This window comes from Leptonychotes weddellii, chromosome 5, assembly GCF_054177405.1.
Source record: "Leptonychotes weddellii isolate Sample4059 chromosome 5, ASM5417740v2, whole genome shotgun sequence".
NCBI classification, from domain to species: Eukaryota; Metazoa; Chordata; class Mammalia; order Carnivora; family Phocidae; genus Leptonychotes; species Leptonychotes weddellii.
Genome location: NC_138373.1, coordinates 33,742,896 through 33,763,585, shown reverse-complemented (window position 1 = coordinate 33,763,585; position 20,690 = coordinate 33,742,896). Strand labels below are relative to the sequence as shown.

Sequence of the window (20,690 nt, the reverse complement as noted above, 5' to 3'; positions counted from 1 at the left end):
CCGCCCCCTCCCCCTCCTCTGCAGCCTCTTGGACCCGCCCCTCCAGCCCCCCACGTCTGGGACCCCCTCCTCACCCACCTGGGGTTCCCTGCAGCCGGTGCAATGTGCGGACTGAGGGCTCTGGGGTTGGCTTCAGGAGTCTGTGAACCTGATGGTGGTTCATACAAAGAGATTGCTTCTAAAAGAAAGTCAAGAAAACAGCTAGGTCCAGTCACGCTGAAGGACTATTTACAAAGTGTCTCCAGCTAGAAATTGTCCGTGAAGCGAGTTTTTGAGAAGGCAGCACAGGGTTTTGGCTGGTTTGCTGTTTGGCACCCTTTATGGGGAGTAGCTTCAGAAACATTTGCTCCTGTTGTTTTGATGACCGTCCTGTCGTTACCAGATCACAGTAGATGCCTTGGGGTTGGTTTTATAAAAAAACAAACACCACACTGGCCTCCTGCTCATCTGGGAACCAGCCTGGGGAGTGAACGGTGACTCAGGTGAGCGCCACATCCAAATCCTGGCCCTCCCCTTCGTGACCCAGGCCCCTCCTTACCTGCCACTCCCCCTGCCTCCTCTCCCACCTTCAGCCCCCCCTCCCTGGCTTGCTGCGCTGCCTCCTCCCTCTGTCCTCCGATATGGAGATCTGCCAGGGTGGTGATGGTGATGTCCCTGGGACACTCAGGTGGGGGCGGGTTCTCTCTGAGTTGGGCGGTGGGCCTCTGGGGAGCTCCTGAGCGCACCCTCCTGGAGGAGGCTGAGGGCAGGCTGGGCCCCAGAGTGGGGAACCAGCACCTGGGTCTCCACTGCAACAGGATATGCAATGACTCCTTCCTCAGGGCTGGGGGAGTCCAGGAGGTGGCAAGGGAGTCAGCCCCACACCAGCAGAGAAGCCCCTTTGCTCCCAGGTTTGAGCCGGGCCCAGGAACACACCCCAAATCTGGACCACTCCGGGTGGGCGACTCACTGCTTTGGTTCCACGGACACCACCTGCCGCCGGGGACCACAGAGCCCCTGGGCCTGCAGGTGGTCTCCTCAGGAGAAGTCCCAGGGGCCCAGTGGGCAGGAGTCTCCACCTGCTGCAGCCTCCCACACGGAACAGCCCTTCCCAGAGCTCCCCAAGGTGACAAGTGTCATTCCAGCACGAGCTGCCTTAGCTGCAGGCTACTTGGTCTGTCCCTCCACATGCTCTCTCCTCAGATCTTTAACCCTTGAGAAGACGTCCACCCCCACACCTGGGACTCCACAGCGCTGCCCCGGCGTCCAGAGCAAGTGAGCACACACACACACACTGAGCCCGGCTCTTCTGTGGTGGTAACCTCCTGTGCCTGGTAAGCCCACGCCTCTCCCTTGCTTCCTCCACCATCGAGACTGGAAAAGTGAAACGCTCACTTCCACAATCTCCCGCAGAGTTGCAAGAGCCTGTGGGACTGAGTGTTGGCCCAGGAGAGGGAAGCAGATGTCTGGTGGGTGGTTTCTTGGGAAGACAGCTTTTTCCTGATAAAAGGGACCTATTCAGCTAGCATCCTTTCCCATCCTCTACCTTCTAGTTTTGGATGTCGATGTGATGCTTAAACATCAGCAGCCATCTTATCACCATGAAGTGACAAGCTGCTGGGCAGAGTGACAGCAAAGCTTCAGGAGCTGTGAGTGTGAGGATGTGGCGGGCCCACTATCCAGTCTCCAACAGCTGCCTCCCTCCATGTGTCTGTGCTTCTAAGCCGCTGTTGGTCGATCTTCTTTTACTTGCAGCTAATTGCATTCCTAAGTGATATACCTGCTTCAAACCTCTGTTTTAGAATAGTTTTAGATTTATAGACAACCCTTTTTTTTTTTTTTTTTTACAGAAAAGTCTTTTTGTTATTGTGAAAATGGTCATGTCAGATTTCATCAATCACACATGTTTGGAGTTTTTTTCAAAGATTTTATTTTTATTTTTAATTATTTTTTAAGAAGATTTTATTTGAGAGAGAGAGAGCATGAGTGGAGGGGAGGGGCAGGGGGAGAGGGAGAAGCAGACCCCCCCGGGCAAGGAGCCTGATGTGGGATTGGATCCCAGGACTCCGGATTCATGTCCTGAGCCAAAGGCAGACGCTTAACTGACTGAGCCACCTAGGCGCCTCAAGATTTTATTTTTAAGTAATCTCCACGTTCAATATGGGGCTCGAACTTACAACCCTGAGATCAAGAGTTGCACAGTCCACCAACTGAGCTGGCTAGGCGCCCTGCACATTTGAATTATCTAAAGTTCGAAGGCTTTGAGCTCATCCCTGCCCACAAGAATTCTGGACCTGCAGACGGTCCCCCCACTTAGTTTCAGGGGTCCCCAGGATGTAAGAATTTATCCAAGAATAAGTCTTTTCCTTGTCTCTCTTTCCTGCTTCAAGTCTCCTCATCAGTCCTGCCGCCCACCAAGGCACCTGAAGGAGTCTCACCGTTGCCCCGGCTGACAGTGCCCTGGCGAGCTCACCAGCGTCCATGCCAAGTGCACCCTCCCCAAGTTCCCCAGATGGCCCTGGGAGTCTGGGGTTCCACACGGAGGAGGAGAGAATGGCCTCTCCCAGCTCCGAGCCGCACCTTGCCCCCTGCACCCAGGTGGTTGTGCTCAGAAGGTCACAAGGTTGCTCATGGACACGTCCCCTTGGGCTGTGTGTCTGATTTCCTGTCAGTCATGCATAGGCAAGCCAGAACAAATGAGTTTTCAGAGGCTCAGCGCTCTCCAACCTTACGGAGAGGGTCGTCCCTTTCACAGAGCAAAGTCCGCTTTGCAGGCTCCTCCTGGTCCCCCAGCGTCTGCACGATGGCTGCCGCAGTGCTTCCGCCCTTCTTCACCTGCGGGCATTCACACCTGGCTTGTACCCCTGGTTTCAAAGCTCCGCGACCATCCATACAGGTGACTCCCCGAGCTCTCCCCAAATGGCCCCTGGGCCCCTCAACCTTACCGAGACCCCAAGTGAATCCTATTATCCCCTCTGTCAGAATTTCCCATCCCAGCAAAAGGCAGGAGCCCATCCTTCCAACAGCTCAGTGTGAAAACCCCAGAGGACGGACACCCCCACGTGCTGGCAGGGGCCCCGGGCGCCGGTGGGAACGCGGCGTGGGGTGGCCTCTGCGCAAACCGGGCGACCGTTTCCCGTGCAGCTGACCGACTCCTAAAATTTACCCAAGAGGGAAGAAAACCTACAGGGACCCTGCACGCAGTCATTTATAGCAGCTTTATTCCAAATCAGCAAATGCACTGGAAACCCATGTGCCCTCCGGCTGGCAGTTGGAAAAACACACTGTGGGCGCCTGTTCAGGAGAATTCTGCTCAGCAAGCGAGAGGAGCAGACGGCACGCAAGGCCCACGGACGCCCAGTGCAGCACTCTGAGGGGACCAGTCAGGCTCCAGAGCCACAGGGACAGAGAGCAGATGGGTGGCTGCTGCAGGCTGTGCTGGGGAAGCTCGCGGTCGCTGAATTTTCCTGTGTGTAATTACACCTCCATCAAAATGATTTAAAAACAACACAAACATGTGGAGGCCTCCTTGCCTCCTCGCTTTCCCTCATGGTCTACATTCAAGCCATCAGCAGACCTGTTGGTTTTACTGCGTCTTGGAAATATGTCCAGATGTGTCCACTTGTTCCTATGCCGGGCCCAGCCGCCCTCCACACGATCCTGCATTTCAGCAGTGGCCTCCTCGCTGGGCTCCCTGCTTCTGCTCTTGCTTCAGCAGCTGCAAGACTGGCTCTCTCCAAACCTAAGTAACGTGTCCCACTCCCATTCAGAAACCTCTGCTGGCTTACTTTACTCAGATGGAATGACGTCGTCCTTCTGGCCTCCCCGCCCCCTCCCCCTCCTTGCTGGGGAGCTGCAGCTGCAGGGCTCCCAGCTGTGCCCCGGAACACCACAGGCACGCTTCTGCCTCAGGGCCTTTGCACCTGCAGCCTCCTCTTCTGCCACATGACTGCAGGCTCCTGCCCCCACTTCCTAGGGAACTGCACTCAGATGCTAAGTCACCATCCTGTTTACAAGAGCAGTGTTCCCTCCCTCCCCTTTTGCTTCTTTCTTTGCTCTCTTTTTTCTAGGACATTTATTACTATTTAACATACTACGTTGCAGGGCGTTTCAGTCACCCCAAAATCCTCCTGTGCCCCTTCCTGGTCAGCTCCCCTGTCCCACCTCCCGGTCCCCAAGTGACCACTGATCTCCCTTCTGTGCTTCCTAGCGTTTTAGGTAAATGGAATCATCCAGCATGTGCTGTCTTGTACCTGGCTTCTTCAGCCTCAGTGGGATGTCTTGGGGGCCGCCCGGGCTGTGGCGTGTCTTCATTGCTGGTGGTGTTCCTGTGTGTTCCCGGGAGACCGCAGCACTGAGAGCCTTCACCCATTCTCGTGTTGATGGGCATTCGGGTTGTTTCTGGGTTTTGGCTATTACCCATCAAGCTGCTGTGAACACTTGGAAGTTTTTATGTGGACGTATTTTCATTTCTGTTGAGCCAACCAACACCCAGGAGTGGAGTAAACTGTGTATGTTTCACTTTTTTTTTTTTAAGATTTTATTTATTTATTTGAGAGAGAGCACGAGACAGGGAGAGGCAGAGGGAGAAGCAGGGAGCATGATGTGGGCTCGATCCCAGGACCCCAGGATCATGATCTGAGCCGAAGGCAGATGCTTAACCGACTGACCCGGGTGCCCCTGCACATTTAACTTTTAAAGAAACCACCAACTCCTTTCCCAAGTGATTGTTATCGTCTGATCTACCTGCCAGCATCATGAAAGGTAAGGGTCCCAGCGTCTCCAATCCTCACCTCCTGATGAGAGCCCTCCTAGCCGGGGGGCCGGGGCGGCCAGGGAGGGGGGGGTGGGCTGCTGTGGTATCTCAGGTGGTCCCACTTTGCGCTTGTCTGATGACTCATGGCGTGCGGCACCTGCTCCTAGACTCATGTGCCCCTCGTATTTCTTCTCTTGTGATTTGCCTATTCAGACCTTTCGCACTTAAAAATTTTTGGTCTGATTATTGAATGGTAGGACTTCTTTATTCTGGCTGTAAATCTTTTGACAGAGCAATTACATATTGTAGAATCTCTTTTTATTTTTGTAGAAAATGTAGATATGTGTTTTATGTCTTCTTCCTCCTCCTATTTTTTAGTTATTCATTTTTATTGTGTTTTACAGTTGTATTATTGTATTTTACAAAAGTATATGCTTATGGTCTTTTTAAGGTTCCCAGAGCCGATTCCAGCATGGTGGGGGGCGGAGCTCCTCAGATACCACAGGGTGCCCAGAATTCAGCTCAGTTGTGACACCGTCCATCCAGGGACAGCGTCAGCCCCACAGGTGAGGGGCTCAGCCCACTCCCACCCCAGACGCCAGTCCCCAGTCCTGTGCTTTTGATCACAGCCACAGAGTGGAGGGTCCCTCCTCCGTCCCTCCCCTCCAGCCCTTCCAGTCCGCTAGCGCGGCTCACAGAGCTCAGGGAAACATGCACTTTCCCAGCTTATGGATGGATTGGACCATGTGAGCACAGGGGACCAGGGGCTGCCTGAGGGCCAGGGAGAGAGCAGCCCTCCCTGATGCCTTCATCTCTGACTCCCGTCAGCCAGAACGGAGGGAACACAACTGAGTGTCCTGCCCCCCAGTTGTGGGATTGCTGACAGCGGCCCGAGCAGGTCAGGACCGCGAATGACCACAGTAGACCGCGAACAAGTCGTCCTTTACCCCAGGGAGTCTGAGAAGCATTTCTCCCACACCTGCTCAGGAGCGGTCACAGCGTGTCCTGGCAGCTTGGGACAGTCCAGGGTGACGCCTGTCCTGCTGGGATTATCATTAAAAAGAGGGGCGCCTGGGTGGCTCAGTCGTTGGGCGTCTGCCTTCGGCTCAGGTCATGATCCCAGGGTCCTGGGATCGAGCCCCGCATCAGGCTCCCTGCTCTGCAGGAGACCTGCTTCTCCCTCTTCTACTCCCCCTGCTTGTGTTCCCTCTCTCACTGTGTCTCTCTCTGTCAAATAAATAAATAAAATAAAAAAAAATTAAAAAAAAATTAAAAAAAAGAAATCACAGGCCCCAAATGGTGTCATTTAGGCCAAGTCTCCCACCTGGAGTTTAACCCCTGACCTGTTTGCCTCCCCCAGAAACACAGTCTTAAGCGGTGGGTGGGGGGCTTTCTGGCCGGAACCATTGAGGTCATCTGTCCCCACAAGCCTGGCCATCCCCCAAAGAAGGTATGGTAAGCCACCTTAGACCCTTGTCCTGCCCTGGAGGGAAAGCGGCCTTGCCTGGAGCCATCCTCTCTTTCCTTCTGCTGTTCACTCCTTGCCCGCCCCCCTTCTTGTGAACAATCTCCATTTTGTACAACGCAGAGCTCCCCACGGCCAGACCCATGCATCACTGATAAAGCCAATCCAGTCTTCACATTTACTCCATGGGATTTTGTTTCTTAACATGATCCGTGCTCTCGTAAGTGTCCCAGGAGCTGGATAAATTATGTAGTCCGCCCAACAGTGACTCAGCTGAACCAAGGGCCCCCGGCCCCTTGGAGCCCCCTGATTTTCAATCTCTGTCCCCCTGCCCCAGTCACCATGGCCACCAGCTGGCCACTTAGCACTGGATCTCCCAGCTCTGGCCTGTGGCACGCCCGCCACCTCCCACCCTCCCTGCCAGCAAAACAGGGGCAGCCCCCAGGGGCCCTGGCAACCATTAACCAGCTTGAGGGCCAGTGCCCTCTGGCCCTGTGTCCGAAGCAGGGACACGACGATACCTGTGGGAGCTGGCTCAGCATTTGGGCATTCGTGCACCCTCTGTCACAATAACCTCCCTCAGCCTCTGTGAGGCCTGGGGGACCTGCTTTCAGTCCAGTTGGCCCACTTCGGGGTGGGGGGTTGGGCAGCCACGGTGTCCCCCATGCCCCTCCCCTCCCTGGAGGTGGCTGTCTGGAACATTCCAGGGAGGAGTTCAATGTCAGGAGCTCGGGGCTTACAGGAGTCGTGAGCCCTGGTGGAGGGAGACGACAGGGCAGATGGGATGGTCCTGAGGCATCGGCCCTCCGGGGGCCAGACCAGCCCCAGCAGCCTCCTGGGAGCTGAGAACCACCTGCTGCCCAGAAGGCTTGCTGCCTCAGCCACACACCCCGGGTGCTCGGGAATGTTCCCTGGCCCTGTGGAATGGCCCTCAGAGCCTCTCCTCTGCTGTCCCTCCCCCGCCCCCTCCCCTCTGCCTCCTGGGCCCTGCAGAGTCCCACAACTTTCTCTCGCTCATCACTTCCCTGTGCTCTTTTGCTAAACTCTCCAGCTCGTCACTCTTCACGAGGACCCTTCCAGAAAGCAGTGAGGAGAGGACAGGAAGAATTACAGGTAAACAAAGCCCCTCACTTCCTCAGCCTCTGTGCTTCACATTTGATGATGGCCGTTTCCCAGCATGAGCCCAACCACCCAGGAGCCGCAACTCGCTGCCCTGGGCCGTGGTGCCATGCAGCCCTGTCCCCGGGGCCTCCTGCCCCATGTCCATCTGCGCGTGTCCACTGCGTGCGTGCATGTGTGTGTGTGTGTGCGCGCGCGTGCACATGTGTGTGCACTGGACAGGTCTGTGTGTGCTCGGGGAGCCCAAACATTCAGGGCAGTAGGCAGTGAGACTACTCAGCTCCTGCCCCCAGGGGCGACTCCCGAGCCCCCTCCCCTCCCAGCCTCCCACCTCTGCCAAGGCCAGTGAGAGGGAAGGAGCCCGAACCAGCAGCCAAATTCACGGGGAGATTTTCCCAGCTGGCCACGACTGCAGCACAGACACAAGCCTCTTTGTCTTCTGTCCCTTGGGCCCCCCCAGAGGTGGTATGTGGGGAGGATTTAGAAGACTGACCTTTCTGATTAAAACGCTCCACCCGACCTCCACTGACTGCAGCAGACAAAGGAGGTTCTCTTGTGCCTGGTGTGGGGGAGGGGTGTGGGGCCTGGTGCCTGGTGTGGGGGAGGGGTGTGGGACCTGGTGCCTGGTGCGGGGGTCGGGGGGGCCCCCTGCCCTGAGGAGGTGGGGTGGCAGGCTAGCATGGAGAATATTCATTACCTCCTTAGCCCCTAGTTGCCGTGCATACCCCTGCACAGCTGAATGTCTCTCAGGGGCACTCCCCACCCGTGACTGATTAGTCCGTGGACTCTGGCAGGCCCTGGGGCTAGTGACACCTCCCAGAGACAAGGTAGGGCCAGGAGCCGCACAGCTCAGTGTTGTGTAAGAAGAAACAGTTGGTGGCCAACACATAGCGTCTGCTGGGGTTGAGCCGGTACATGGTTAAGGAAGTAGTTATATTTACTCGAATGTTCCTGAAGGCTGACTTCAGCACAAAGGTCAACTCTGAGGAGCAGGAACCGGGTGCAGGTTAAACAGTCCCTTCAACTGGCCCCTGGGTTCAGGTCTGGCATGGACCTCATCTCTGAACTTGTCGTGAGTCACTGAGAAGAAATTCACAGGTAGTGGAAACCAGCCTGCAAGAACCCCGTGCCGTGGAGTGCTGAAGCCCTGGGCACGTGGGGCGCGGGGTCCCCCAGAAAAACGGGAACGTAGTGCCCACCCCGCAGGTGTGTGCCGGGGTTGAATGAGGGAAGGCTTGTGAAGCCACTGAGCATCAGGCCTGGCCGCAAGCAGGTGCGTGACGGATGTTAGCATTCCTCCATGCATCCGTCCACCCCCTTGTTCCGGGAGAAAGATCCATACTGACAAGCGTGCACACAGCACGAGCTGCACTTGGAGGCCGGTGGCCTTCAGCACAGAATTGCTCATCACCATGGAGACCGTTGCACCCTGACCCTGCCGGGCGCCGGAGCCTCAGCTCACACACGACCCCCTGCAAACACCTGGGGCTGTTTCTCTCGGCTCTCCTGTCCTGTTTCAAGTTGCCCCTGGCAACTTTTCTTTCTGGAACCCTCTCGTCCTCAGACAGGTTCTCTCTTTCCTAATGCCAGCTTCTGTAGCCAGGTGTCCTAGTTATCAAACTTAACCCTTTTACATGCCTAAATCCATTTTATTTTTTTTTAAGTTTATTTTTCAGTAATCTTTTTTTTTTAAAGATTTTATTTCTTTATTTGACAGAGAGAGACACAACGAGAGAGGGAACACAAGCAGGGGGAGTGGGAGAGGGAGAAGCAGGCTTCCCGCCAAGCAGGGAGCCCCATGTGGGGCTCGATCCCAGGACCCCGGGATCATGACCTGAGCCGAAGGCAGACGCTTAACGACTGAGCCACCCGGGCGCCCCTATTTTTTAGTAATCTTTACATCCAATGTGGGGCTTGAACCCATAACCCTGAGATTAAGCATCACACGCTCCTCCGACTGAGCCAGCCAGGCACCCCTGCCTAAATGCATTTTAAAACCCTGGAAGTTGGGGCGCCTGGGTGGCTCAGTCAGCTAAGCGTCTGCCTTTGGCTCAGGTCATGATCTCCAGGTCCCAGGACCGAGTCCTGCACCGGGCTCCCTGCTCAGTGGGGAGACTGCTTCTCCCTCTTCCACTGTAGCCCCCCTGCTTGTGCTCACTCTGTCTCTCTCTAATGAATAAATTTTAAAAAACTTAAATAAATAAAACGAACACTGGAAGTAGATACATCGAAATGCTGACAGTGGATACCTCTGGGTAACGGGACTTCTTTTCAGTATAGCTCTCTATTCTCTAATTCCTGCAGTGTACGTGGATGACTTTGGTAACAGGAAAAAATATTATACAATTACATTTCATGGAAGAGTTGATTACGATTTCTATTCCCTCTCCCCCGGCTGCCAGTTTTTTGCCATTTTGGGAGCATCTGAAATGTCTTTAGTTTCTTCATCGAAGGACTTTTGCATCACGGTAGCAGGGATTCCAAACTTCAAATGAGAAAGTTAAGGCCTCAGAGAAAATCCTCTTCCCCAGAGCAGGCACACCGGCGTGCACTTCTGCCCCGAAGCGTGAGCCCAGGCCAGAGCAAATGGAGCTGGGAATGGGCTGGAGCTCTCCTTTACTGAGTTGTCAGCGAGTCACTAGATCCTCTCTTCACCTCACACACCAAGATAACAGCCAGAAGGAAAAGGAAGGTCAGTATAAAATACCAAACAACTGGGCAAAGGTTTGGTGTGAGACAGCCCAGAGGAAGACAAGGGAGCAGGTAACAGATGCAGAAAGACGCCCAGGAGTGGCAGTGACCGGATGGCCTGTCGGAGGCTGACAGTGCCAAGTGTTGGCACGGGTGTGGAGCACCTGGAGGGCTCGGGCACAGCTGTCGGGAATTCAGAACCTTGGAAAGCTGTCTCGCCATTTCTTCTAAACTTAAACCTACACTGACGGTGTGAGTCATCGATCCCACGGTGAGACGTTTGCCCAGGACAAATGGAGACAGATATGTCACAAAAATTCATGCACGCGCATTCACAGAATCTTTATTCCTAATAGCTCAGACAAACAGCCCCAGTGTTCGTTGGCCGGTACACGGATAGATAACCACTGCTCAGCGGTAGAAGGGGAAGGAACTGGTGAAGTACAGATCACACAGACGAACCTCCGAACCCTAACGCTGGGCGAAGGAAGCCAGACACAGGGGAGCACATACCATCTGATTTCGTTTATTTGAAATTTTAGAAAAGACAACACCAATTTATAGTGACCAAAAAACAGATCAGTGATTCTCTGGAACTGGGTTTGGGAGGAGATGGACTCCAGGGGCCCTGCAGGGGTGACAGAAACTTCCTTCATTTTGAGTGTAGTGGTAGTTACAACCAGTGGATGTTTGTCAAATTTTTATCAAACTTCACTATGAACATAGATGCCTTTTACAGTGTGGACAGTGTACCTCCAGAAAACGGAGTGGGAAACCAAAACAGGAAAACTCAAAAAGAGTGCAGCTGACCCTCAACACTGTTGTGGGCCCCTGACCTAACTAGACAAAACCGTGAATGGACACGATAGCAGGAAGCAGACTTCTCTGTGCAGCGTGTCTAAGGTCAGTCAGACCAGTGAGGAAGTATCGGGAGTGAGCGCCTAGTGGGTTTGAGGTCCGGGGCTTCCGTCGCAGTGATGAGGAACGTCTGGGGCTAGATGGCGGCTCTGATACCGCACGGCACTGCTCAGGTGCTAAATGTCGTGGCGGTCTATACTTTAAAATGGCTTAAAGGGCAAACCCTATGTGTATCTTACCACGATAAAAATATCCGCCAGCCTCGTACAGCAGTGAATTGATATGGAAAACATCACAGAACACCTCCTTTGCTGGAAAGCCCCAGAACGATGGGGTCCGGGGTCAGGGAGCGGGAGCCCAGAGACGATACTCTGTGCCCAAAGGCACGCCGGGGTGGGGGCTCAGACCTCCGGCTCTGAGGTTTGGAGCTCCAGGGAGATGGACCCCACTCTGGACCCCCATCAGACTCGTGGGGTGAAAGGGAGAGGTGCGCCCCTCAGAGAGCAGGGTGCAGGACAGACCACAGCACATAGCCCGTGGTTCTCAACCTTGGCCTACTGCACTTTGGGGCCAGAGAGTTAGGTTTTGCGCGTGTGTATGCAGGGGCTGTCCTGTGCATTGGATATGTACCAATGTCTCTTGCCTCTATCCCCTCAAGGTCTGGACACCTACCCAGTTGTGACAACCCAAAATGTCTTCTTACATGGGCAGAGGTCCCCTGGGGGCACCACTGACCCCAGGAGGGAACCACTGCTCTAAGCAAAGGGGGTTGGTCCTAGCCTTGGGAAAATCCGTGGCCCTCTCCATAAAACTGAGTCCCCCATGACGGAGAGTCTCCCCAGGGGCAGGGCGGGCCTGCCCGGCCTGCAGGAGCTGCCCGTCTATAAAACACAGCTTCTTACCAAATCACCCTCTGTCACCAGAGGAATCCCTGTGATCAGCTGATTCTCTTGGACGGGTCCCTGCAGCCTCCTGACTGACACAAGGCCCTGGAAACGGCATGCGAACCCCTCGCTGAGGACCCTGACGTCTGGCTGGTAGGGACGTGCTAGCTGGCTGTGGGTTTCCGGCTCCTCACCCACGAGCACAGGTTTGGGGCTCTGTTCGGGCCTGGGCCCATGTTTGCCTGGGGATCCCTGCTCCACTGTGTGGAGGGCCCCACCTATTAGTTCCCCCCCCTGGGGTCCTAGTTGGCTCATCTGTAAAATGGGGCAAACATCGCTTATTCTCAGTAGGAGCAGACGAGATGGTGGCCCAGCACTCGGCTCGGTGATCTGCCCATAGTGACAAAGAAAGCTCAGGCCGCCTGATCGCAGGTATAGGCCCTGGCCTCGGCCAGACCCGCTCCTGGCCCTCCCTCCTTCCTTCCAGGAAGCTGCCTCAGGGAGGCGGAAGGAAGGGACCTGAAAGGGCGGCCAAACCCACAAAAGGGTTTCCAGCTTGGGCCTCGGCCTGTGGAACCACAAGCCCTTTGTCTGCCTCCTCCTGGTGCCCTTTCCCCGAGAGCTGCTCGCCTGAGGGCTTAGCTGGCGGTTCTGGAGGCCCTGTCCTCTGCCCCCACCCCTGGCATCCCAGCAGCCCAAGGGGAGTCTCTCCCAGGCCTTGGGGGGAGCTGCTCATCACCCCGGCCACCTCCCCGGGTTGGCTGCCCCTTCCCCTCAGCTAGAAGTGCCAGGGTGGGAGCTCCCGGCACATCCCATGGGGACGGATGGGTTGTGCCCCTGGGCGGGCGCATTGGATCAAGCTAATGGTGCACGTGGCCGCAAGCTGGGAGACCTTCGGGAGAACCAGGGCCAGGGAAGGGGCAGAAGCTGGATGGGAGTAATGAGGAGCCCGGGGGCGCCCAGAGCCGGGTGGCAGGTGTCCCTCCTCTAGCATCTCTATGGCGGGGGGTGGGTGGTAATGGGCAGCAGCGGCAACAAGGGTCATGCTCAGAACTTGTCCCTGGGATTGAGTCTGGCCTTGGCCGCTAACTCCCTGAGTGACCTCGGGCAAGGTGCTAAATGCATCTGCGGCTGATTCTTCAGCTATAAGATGGGAATAAAGCAGGGATGTGTTGCCCGAGTGAGTGCTGGGACGGCAGGTGTTTTATGAGTCCCTGGGTGGTGCAGTGGGGAGTGGACCGCTTTTAGAGGGAACCTAAAAAGAGCTTAGGCAAGTCCACCCAAAGGCAGAAGGAGTGGGGCCTCCTCGCATGTTCTTCTGCTCTAGGCAGGTGCTTCGGCGTCTTGCCCCCTTGAGGCGCCCATCTCAGGCAGGGCCTGTCTGCTTTCTTCCTCCCCACGTGCCCAGGGCTGTTGAGGGCTGGGGGAGCCCCAGCATTTAGGATGTAGTTATACTTTAAAAAAATGCAATGTTTGATATTTACTTCAGTAAAAAATTGTTTATCTGAAATCCTGAAATTTGTTTATCTGGCAGCCCTCCTTGAGAGCAGGAATGAGCTGGGGTTAGGAGCAGCCTGGAGCTTGGCTGGAAGACCATCGGGCCATCTCTGTCTCTTTTCTGCTGTTCTATGTTCATCGGTCTTCCTCTCCCACTCGAGAGTGAAGGCTGAAGCTGGACACGGCTGCCCCGTGGCTCCTGGGGACACGTGACAACACGGGGCACACGCAGGGCCTGACTTGCCCGTCTCCGGCTAAGAATAACTGCTGCATCTTGGGCCAAGGCCCATCTCTGGTCCACCGGGCTCCGTGTGGCTGCCTCAGCCTCACCCAGGTGTGCTGGGGGAGGGGTAGTGGTGAGCGGGCACCCCCCGCAGGTGGAGGGCCCAGTGGGAAAGCTGCCCCCCCCCCCCCGCCCCGCTTCGAGTCTTACTCCGCCGGTAAGGCATGAGGCCTTGTCCATGAGGCCTGTCCCGGCAGCTGGTACGGAGGGGGAGGGAGCAGTCCTGAGCTCGGGTCTGAGGACAGGTGGACGGAGCGCCTGTCCAGGAGACCGACGTGTGCTTTCTGAGTGGGGGTGCCCCAGCCACTGGAGTGCTGTTCCACAAGGGGAAGAGCTGACCACTTCTGAGGGACGAAGCTGGGTAGACAGCAGGAAGGACTTCCTAGCTAGGGGGGGCATGGAGGCCAGGCAGGTGTTGAGGGAGATGGTGGTTTGGGAAGCCCGCCTCCTTCCTGGCATCCAGCAGAGGTTTGGGGCTCCCCACACCCCACAATACGGGGCCTCCAGAGGCCACAGGCCGGTGTTGGTGCTGTGGATAGGCAAGCACGTCACCGCGGGGGCCACCAGGCGCCTGCCCCGGGCAGCTGCGCTGGAGCACCCCCAGGGCACCAGGCCACCCCCCGGGCACCCAGCCTCAGACTCCAGAACGCAGCTCCCATCCGCCCCGCTGACGGCCCCACGCAGTTTCTCCTGCCTCTCGGAACCGGCTTCACATGGGGACTGGCCCGAAGGAGCTGTGACCTCAGGGTCCCGCCCTAGTGACCAGACAGCCAACGATGACCCATGACCCACGTGCGGATGGCCACTCAAGGAGGCCACCTGCTGGGTTCTGACAGGGGCCTGGGTCCCCCGGCCCAGAGATCAGGTGACCCCGGGCTGGTACGAAAGGCCCGGCCAGAGCGCCGCTGAGTGCTTGTTAAATAAGGGTTCACACAACTGAACCCGCATGGTCCCTGTCACCAAGGGGAGTGGGCCCTGGGTGCCCCCAAGCCCCCTCGCCCCGGTTCTGGTCCCCTGTGGTACACTATGCAAGTCTCCACAGCGCCGGGGTGCGGGCCGCCCAGGCAGGGCTCCGTGAGGAAGAGGCACGCGGTGCTCGCCGGGGGACCATGCAGCACTTCCTGGGAGCCGGCTCACAAGCCAGGGACTGTGCTTTGCAATCAGTGGGCACGACTGCCCTGAGCTGGCCCCTTACCCACCTCTTCCTCCTCTTCCTTGGTTCCCCACCCATCCTCCTCTCTTCCTGTCTGATCCTGACCACAAGGCAATGTCTGCTCTCCCTCTTCAGGCTGACACTGTCCCATTTCTGACTATCCTCATGGCCATACGGGGTGGGGGGTATTGGGAGGTGGGGTCCCCCTTGAAGCTGCCAGCCTGTGAAAGTGGTCAGGAGTCTCATACTGAAAACAGATTTTCCTGTTAGCAGTCCAGGGGCAAGAAGTGATACACTGGAGCTCGCCCTTGGGCCCAGGAGAGCAGCCCCCCAGCTTCTCCACGACGCCAGAGGAAAACAGCCAGATGCGCTCATCACAATGTGTCCTCACATGTGTTCTCCAAATACCCTTTACTACGACAGATCACGTGGCACGTCTGAAAACACCCATAATTTTGAAGTTGGGACAAGTGTGAATTTCAAGATATTCGGGACAACTGTCATCGTCAAGGTCACGGGCACTGCTGATGAGCTGGGTGAGGTCACACTCACATGTGAAGGAAACACAAAATTTCCAGTAGAAAACAATGAAAATAAACAGGTGACTTTTTTTCCCCCCAGCCAAGTTCGTGGATTCTCTGAAAGTTGCCCATGGACCCCAGGTGAAAACCACAAAATGGGTCCCAACCAGCATTTAAAGGATAAGAAGCAAAACAGAGAAAAATGTCAGCATGTGTCTGGGGTTCCCAGCCCAAGCAAACCCCAGCCTTCCTGCTTGCTGCTGTGTGTGACCCAGGCCAACCCGCTGGGCTCTCTGTGCCTCAGTTTGCTCATTTTCCAGATAGGAGCCACTGAAGGCCCGTGCCCACAGGGGGGTGGTTCAGGTGCAGCCAGACCCAGCACCCCGCACCAGTAGCCAGCGTTTGGCTGTGTGCGTGCTCGGTGGCAGGGTGCAGAATGCATCTTCCCGCGGCCACTGCCCCTGATGTTTGCAAGCCTCGTCGCTGGAGGTCCCTGGGACTCAGATTCCAGGCTCGGGATGGGGCTACAAAGAACGGGCAAGGTCTCGGGTCTGCATTAATTCCCCAGGCTGCTATCACAAATCACACCTCCCGGAGTCCTGTCTTCAGCCCTCCTGGCCCTCGCCTTCGCCCATGCTGGTCGCTCTGCCCAGAATGCCCTCCTTCCCTTGTCTCTACCGGACCAGGTCTCCCTCCGCCTTCAGGCCCATATGCTGCCTCCTTCAGAAAGGCTTCCCTGCAGCACAGCCCCATCGCCCTGCCTCTATGCAGGTGCCCACACATAATGCCCTACATGTGTCCCCGTCAATGGAGAGGCCACCACCTGCTTCTGCTTCCACCCGCTACAGGGCGCCCTTCAGCTGGACACCTGGCGTCTTTTAACCATGAGTGCCTGGGGGAATCCAGGCCCTGGCAGATGTGTGCTGAGCTAGCGAGGAAGTGAATGGCTGGGCTTCTCTGAGGCCCGTCACATACTCAGAGAAGACCGGGGCTGAGCCTGGGCTGTCAGAGGCCAGCTGGATGGGCTTGGGGGAGGGGCGGGGTGGAGGGTGACCTGGGAGCCCAGACTCCTCAAAGATGCAAGATCTTTGAGGCCCAGGATCTGCCCAGGCAGAATCTCCAAGGCCTGGGGCATGGGACCTGCTCCTTCCTTACCCTGCACCTCCACCCCAGAGGCCTTGTCTCCCCTCCCCACCCCAGCTGGGAAAGCTTTGGTCACACCCTGGACCCAAGAACCACACCTGGACACACCATTCTTGCAGAAGCTTTATTTATTGGCAGATTCCAATTTGAGGCCCAGACTCAGCTATTCTCAGCCCCCTTGGCTCAGCTGGAGCACTGCGTGTCTCTAGTACTGTTTGGTTCAGTGGTCCACTCCTCATCCTCTGGAGGGTAGTCCCACTCAAAGCAGAGGCCCGAAAGGCCTAAAAGCTTATGCTGGCCACAGATTCCCGTGAGCACCTTCCCGTCCTCACTGGGGGAGACTATGAAGGTGTTGCCACTTTCCTTCCCAAACGTGGCATAGCGCCCTTGATCTGTGGATATGATCAGGGACCGGATAAACACCCTGTAGGAGCCATAGATCATTTGGATGTGTTCTCCTGGCTGCAGGATGAATTCCTGGGTAGTCCCACCTGGGGCGCCGAACACTGTGCTCCAGGACACGCCACATCTCACCTGGATACTGGGACACGGGAAGAGTTGGAGGCCCAGAGCCAGGTTGACCCACCACTCCCCGGGCGCTCGATCCCCCTGCAAGGACAGCAATCCTGTCATGACAGGTCAGCAGCCCCACCCCGTGGACCGAGGTGCTGCTCTCAGACCCCCGCTCTGATGTTTTTGGGCTCTGTGAGCTTGGGTTCATTACCCAGCCGCTCCGGGCCTCAGTTTCCTTATCTGAAAAGTGGGAGTGGTTTGGGGGGGCAGGCAGTGAGATCATTTGTAAGGGGACCCTCAGGTGGTGCCGGCCGCTCTCACTGCGCACAGTGGGGAGCTGTCCCCAGCCCAGCTTGGACTTTGAACCCCAGCTACCGGCAAGACCAGGTCACAGGCCTTAGAAGCAAGCGACCCCCACAGTTACCTGGGGGAGTTCCACTAGCTCTGCTCATCGGGGCTTCCCTGTTCCCCCCCCCACGCCTCCTCCCCCCGGCCCTGGCCACACTGTCCCCTGAGGCACCTGCTGTGCTCCCCAGGACCCTGGGCGTGTAGAGCACGGGTCCGCCCAGGCCTGGAGCTGCGGCCCAGCTCTCTGCCTCCACACATGTCTGCTGACTGGTGTTCTGCCTGCAGTCCTTTTTGACCTCACTGCCTTTCCTCTGACCCTCCCCTGGACAGACCACCCCCTGGGTTCCCCATCGGGCATCTGGGACTGAGAGGCTGTTTGGCGTTGAAGGGAGAGAGGAGGGAGAAGCATCACCTACCCCTCTTTTTAGGTCAGCCCAGGAAGCCAGGCAGGACTTGCGGACAGAACGGAAGGGGCTGGTGGGCCGGGGAGGACACGCAAGGACAGGGACAAACAGGAAGGTGGTGGCTGGTGGCTCCAGAACTCCCAGGGTCATTGGGAGACCAGCGCAGGTACAAGGGGACGAGGTGCGAAACCCCCCAGTTCCCGAGGCTGTGGTGACAGGGCTCCAGGCCCCGCTCCTACTCACCTCTTCACCAGGCCCAGGAGACCCACAGCCACCCGGATTCCGGTGATTTCACAGTCGCTGGAGGTGCTGAAATATTTGCCTCCTCCTTCCCCATACATCTCTAGATGGACGAGGGGACCGGGTGGGGAAGAGAAGAGCACCACAGGCTGAGGTGGAGTGTATCCCTGCCCTGAACTAGACATGGCCCTCCAGGCAGCCGGCGCGGTCCCAGGACTGGAGTCGGTCTGTGGCGAGGGGTGAGCGTGCCCCTCCGGGGAACGGGCTGGGGCAGGGGTGAGCGTGGCCCCCCGGGGGACGGGCTGGGAGGGGTGAGTGTGGCACCCTGGGGGGACGGGCCAGGAGGGCCGGGGTGAGCGTGGCCCCCCGGGGTGGGGGGCAGACCCAGCCAGACTTACGCTTTGCCCAGCAGGTGGTGCTCCACAGGAGGGCGAGAGTCAGCCACAGCAGCATGGCCTTTGGATGGTGAGTCCCAAGGCTCCTGGAGGGAAGAGGGCAGGCCACTGACTCTGAGGGGTCCCCCGTCGGACCTCGCCAGGCCCCTTCGTGGGAGGGGAGCGCCGCCCGTACCTGTCCACGAGAGTCCGTCGCCCAGTCCTGGCAGTGCAGCGTCTTGTGCCTGGGTGCTCTCCGCCTGGCCCTTTATACCCACCCCATCCCCGTGGGCCCCCATCCAGAAGGAAGGAAGTAGGGCCACCAGGGCAACAGGAAGGAATTGCGGTCGGCTCTTTCTGGGGGAATCCCAGAGGCATCCTGGGGGAGGCTCCCAGGCGCACTGTGTTTATTGTCTTGGGCTCATGGCCTACACAAAACAGGACAGTGACAAGCGTTTCTTTGCCACCTCCAGGTCTCTCTTCTCAGCACCTGGACTAGAATGGGGGGTTGCTGGGAGTCCCCCCAGCTTGGCCAGACAGGCCTCCACCCACCGGGGAGCTACAGGCCAGGTGCCCACAGGGGCTCCTGCCTTGTGCACAACCGGGCCCAGGACCTTATTCAGGCCTGTGTGGAGCTTGGTGTCTTGTGGGCTTCCAGGAGCTCAGGCCGACCCTCAGAGAGAGCTGGACTGTGTGCCCGGCGCCAGGTTTAAGAGACACCCAGGGGTTGGCGCCCCGTGCTGTGTCACTTGGAAGACAGTGACAATCTTTGTGCCCAGAGCAGATGTAGCTGGGACGGGCCGGCCTCAACGGTAGTGCTCCCCGGGGTTGGCCGGGGCATGACCGGGCACAGAGGGTCGGAGAGAGGGCGATTCTCTAGGCCAGTGCCTCTGGGGGCTCCTGGGGTCAGGCCTAGGTGTCAGACTTACGTGGGAGGTAACGGGGTACTTTTCAAGGGCTGCAGATCTGAGGCCCCTGCCGGTGCGGCCGCTGGAGCCAGACTGGGTCCAAATCTTGGCTTCCCTGCGTGTGAGGCGTGCTGTCCAGGGAGCTCCCACCACCCCAACAGATGGTTGGGTCATCTTTTGTCCGCGAGCTGGGATAGAGCCTCCTCTTGGGTGTTATGAGAATTCAGGGATCCTTCTCCTGCAAGGGCCTGAGCACCCGGGTCTCACCTGTGCTGCCAGGTGGGCAAGGTGGTTCTGGGCCGTGTCCTTCGAAATTGCAAAAGATCGGAAACAGCACACTTGTCCATTTGGGGGGTGGTGTCGGCAGCGCCAGGGAACGCTCTGAGGGCGCGAGGAAGGAGGGATGCACGGCCCAGGAGCCAGGCTGGGTGTTCAGGAAGGTCCCATCTGGTCACAAGAAGAGGGTGCAGAGAACGGCCTCCTGTGCGCACAGACCCACTCTGGAAGCACTGGCTTCCTACTGGTTTCACTGGGATGGCAGTGTTGGGGGACTGGGGATGGGGCGGAGGCCCTGTCTACACCCCGCTGAGGTATCTGGGCCAGGGGTTAGCAGAACCCCGGGGAGCACCCCACTCCCACCCATTGTAGCACAGCCCGGGAGCTGAGAACACTTTTTACAGTTCTCAGTGGTTAGAAACAATTCAAAAGAATAGCACTTTGTGACGCATGAAAATCCTGTGAAACTCCGATGGCATTGCCCATAGATAGTGTTCCAGGCACACATCCAAACCCATTCACGTCACCCCACAGAGCTGAGCAATTATGACACTTTGTGACCCAGAAAATCTGCCCCGTGTATCCTCTGGCCCTTCACCCACAAAGTAAGCGATCCTGGAGGCTCCCTGGTCCCCACTCTTGAAGAGAGGCAGCCCATCTACAGCATTTACCAGCCAGCCCTCCGTGGGGAGAGCACAGAGCTGCTTTGGATGTGGCCCTTCCTTCCTGGCCTGCGCTGGTCTCTCTGGAGAGGTCCCATAGGGCTCAGGCACCCACCACTGACTCATGTTGAAAGCTAAGGGCTCCCCACCTGGCCTCCCAATGCTCCTAGCCTCTCCCAGAAGCCCTCGGGCCCACTGAGGGAAGGGACGGGGCAGCCGAACCCCTCCAGAGGCCCCAGAGCCTCCTGTGGGGTGGAGGTGGCAGAGGCCTTGACAGGCGCGGCTCTGGAGGAAGGGCCTGGAGACTGCACAAAGTGGGCTCTGTTCCTGACCCCCTCAAACTGCTGGGCACTTTTGCGGGTCTTGCTGCCAACTCAGGTGCCTTCTTCCTAGTGCCAGGCTGGCCAGGCTTGGCACCCAGAAGGAGGGTCTGTGTGAACCAGAACTCCAGGGAACACTACCTGGGGGAGGGGGGTAGAACCCCGGGGAGCACTACCTTGGGGGGAGTAGGACTCCGGAGAGCACTACCTGGGGGTGGGTAGAACCCCGGGGGGCACTACCTGGGGGTAGGCAGAACCCCGGGGGGCACTACCTGGGGGGGCTGGCTGCAAGAAGA

The 20,690-nt window shown here is 57.6% G+C and overlaps 1 protein-coding gene and 2 long non-coding RNA genes across 3 annotated transcripts; 2 read left to right on the top strand and 1 right to left on the bottom strand.

The window, feature by feature from the left end:
- Positions 1-39: 39 nt before the first annotated feature.
- Positions 40-15,405, top strand: LOC102748567 (uncharacterized). Its single transcript, XR_014145399.1, has 7 exons — positions 40-1,628; positions 2,370-4,743; positions 5,187-5,301; positions 7,252-7,313; positions 11,792-11,905; positions 13,287-13,583; positions 14,959-15,405. It is a non-coding gene; the product is annotated as an uncharacterized LOC102748567 (long non-coding RNA).
- A 1,054-nt stretch (positions 15,406-16,459) lies between these two features.
- ZG16B (zymogen granule protein 16B) lies at positions 16,460-18,512 on the bottom strand. Its single transcript, XM_031034485.2, has 4 exons — positions 18,425-18,512; positions 18,253-18,335; positions 17,858-17,957; positions 16,460-16,890 (listed from the first exon to the last, which is right to left on the bottom strand). Exons 2-4 carry the CDS (start codon positions 18,305-18,307, stop codon positions 16,533-16,535), a joined length of 513 nt encoding a protein of 170 aa, XP_030890345.2. The 5' UTR covers positions 18,308-18,335; positions 18,425-18,512; the 3' UTR covers positions 16,460-16,532.
- LOC145721404 (uncharacterized) lies at positions 16,805-18,320 on the top strand. Its single transcript, XR_014145075.1, has 3 exons — positions 16,805-16,987; positions 17,962-18,093; positions 18,267-18,320. It is a non-coding gene; the product is annotated as an uncharacterized LOC145721404 (long non-coding RNA).
- Positions 18,513-20,690: the final 2,178 nt, after the last annotated feature.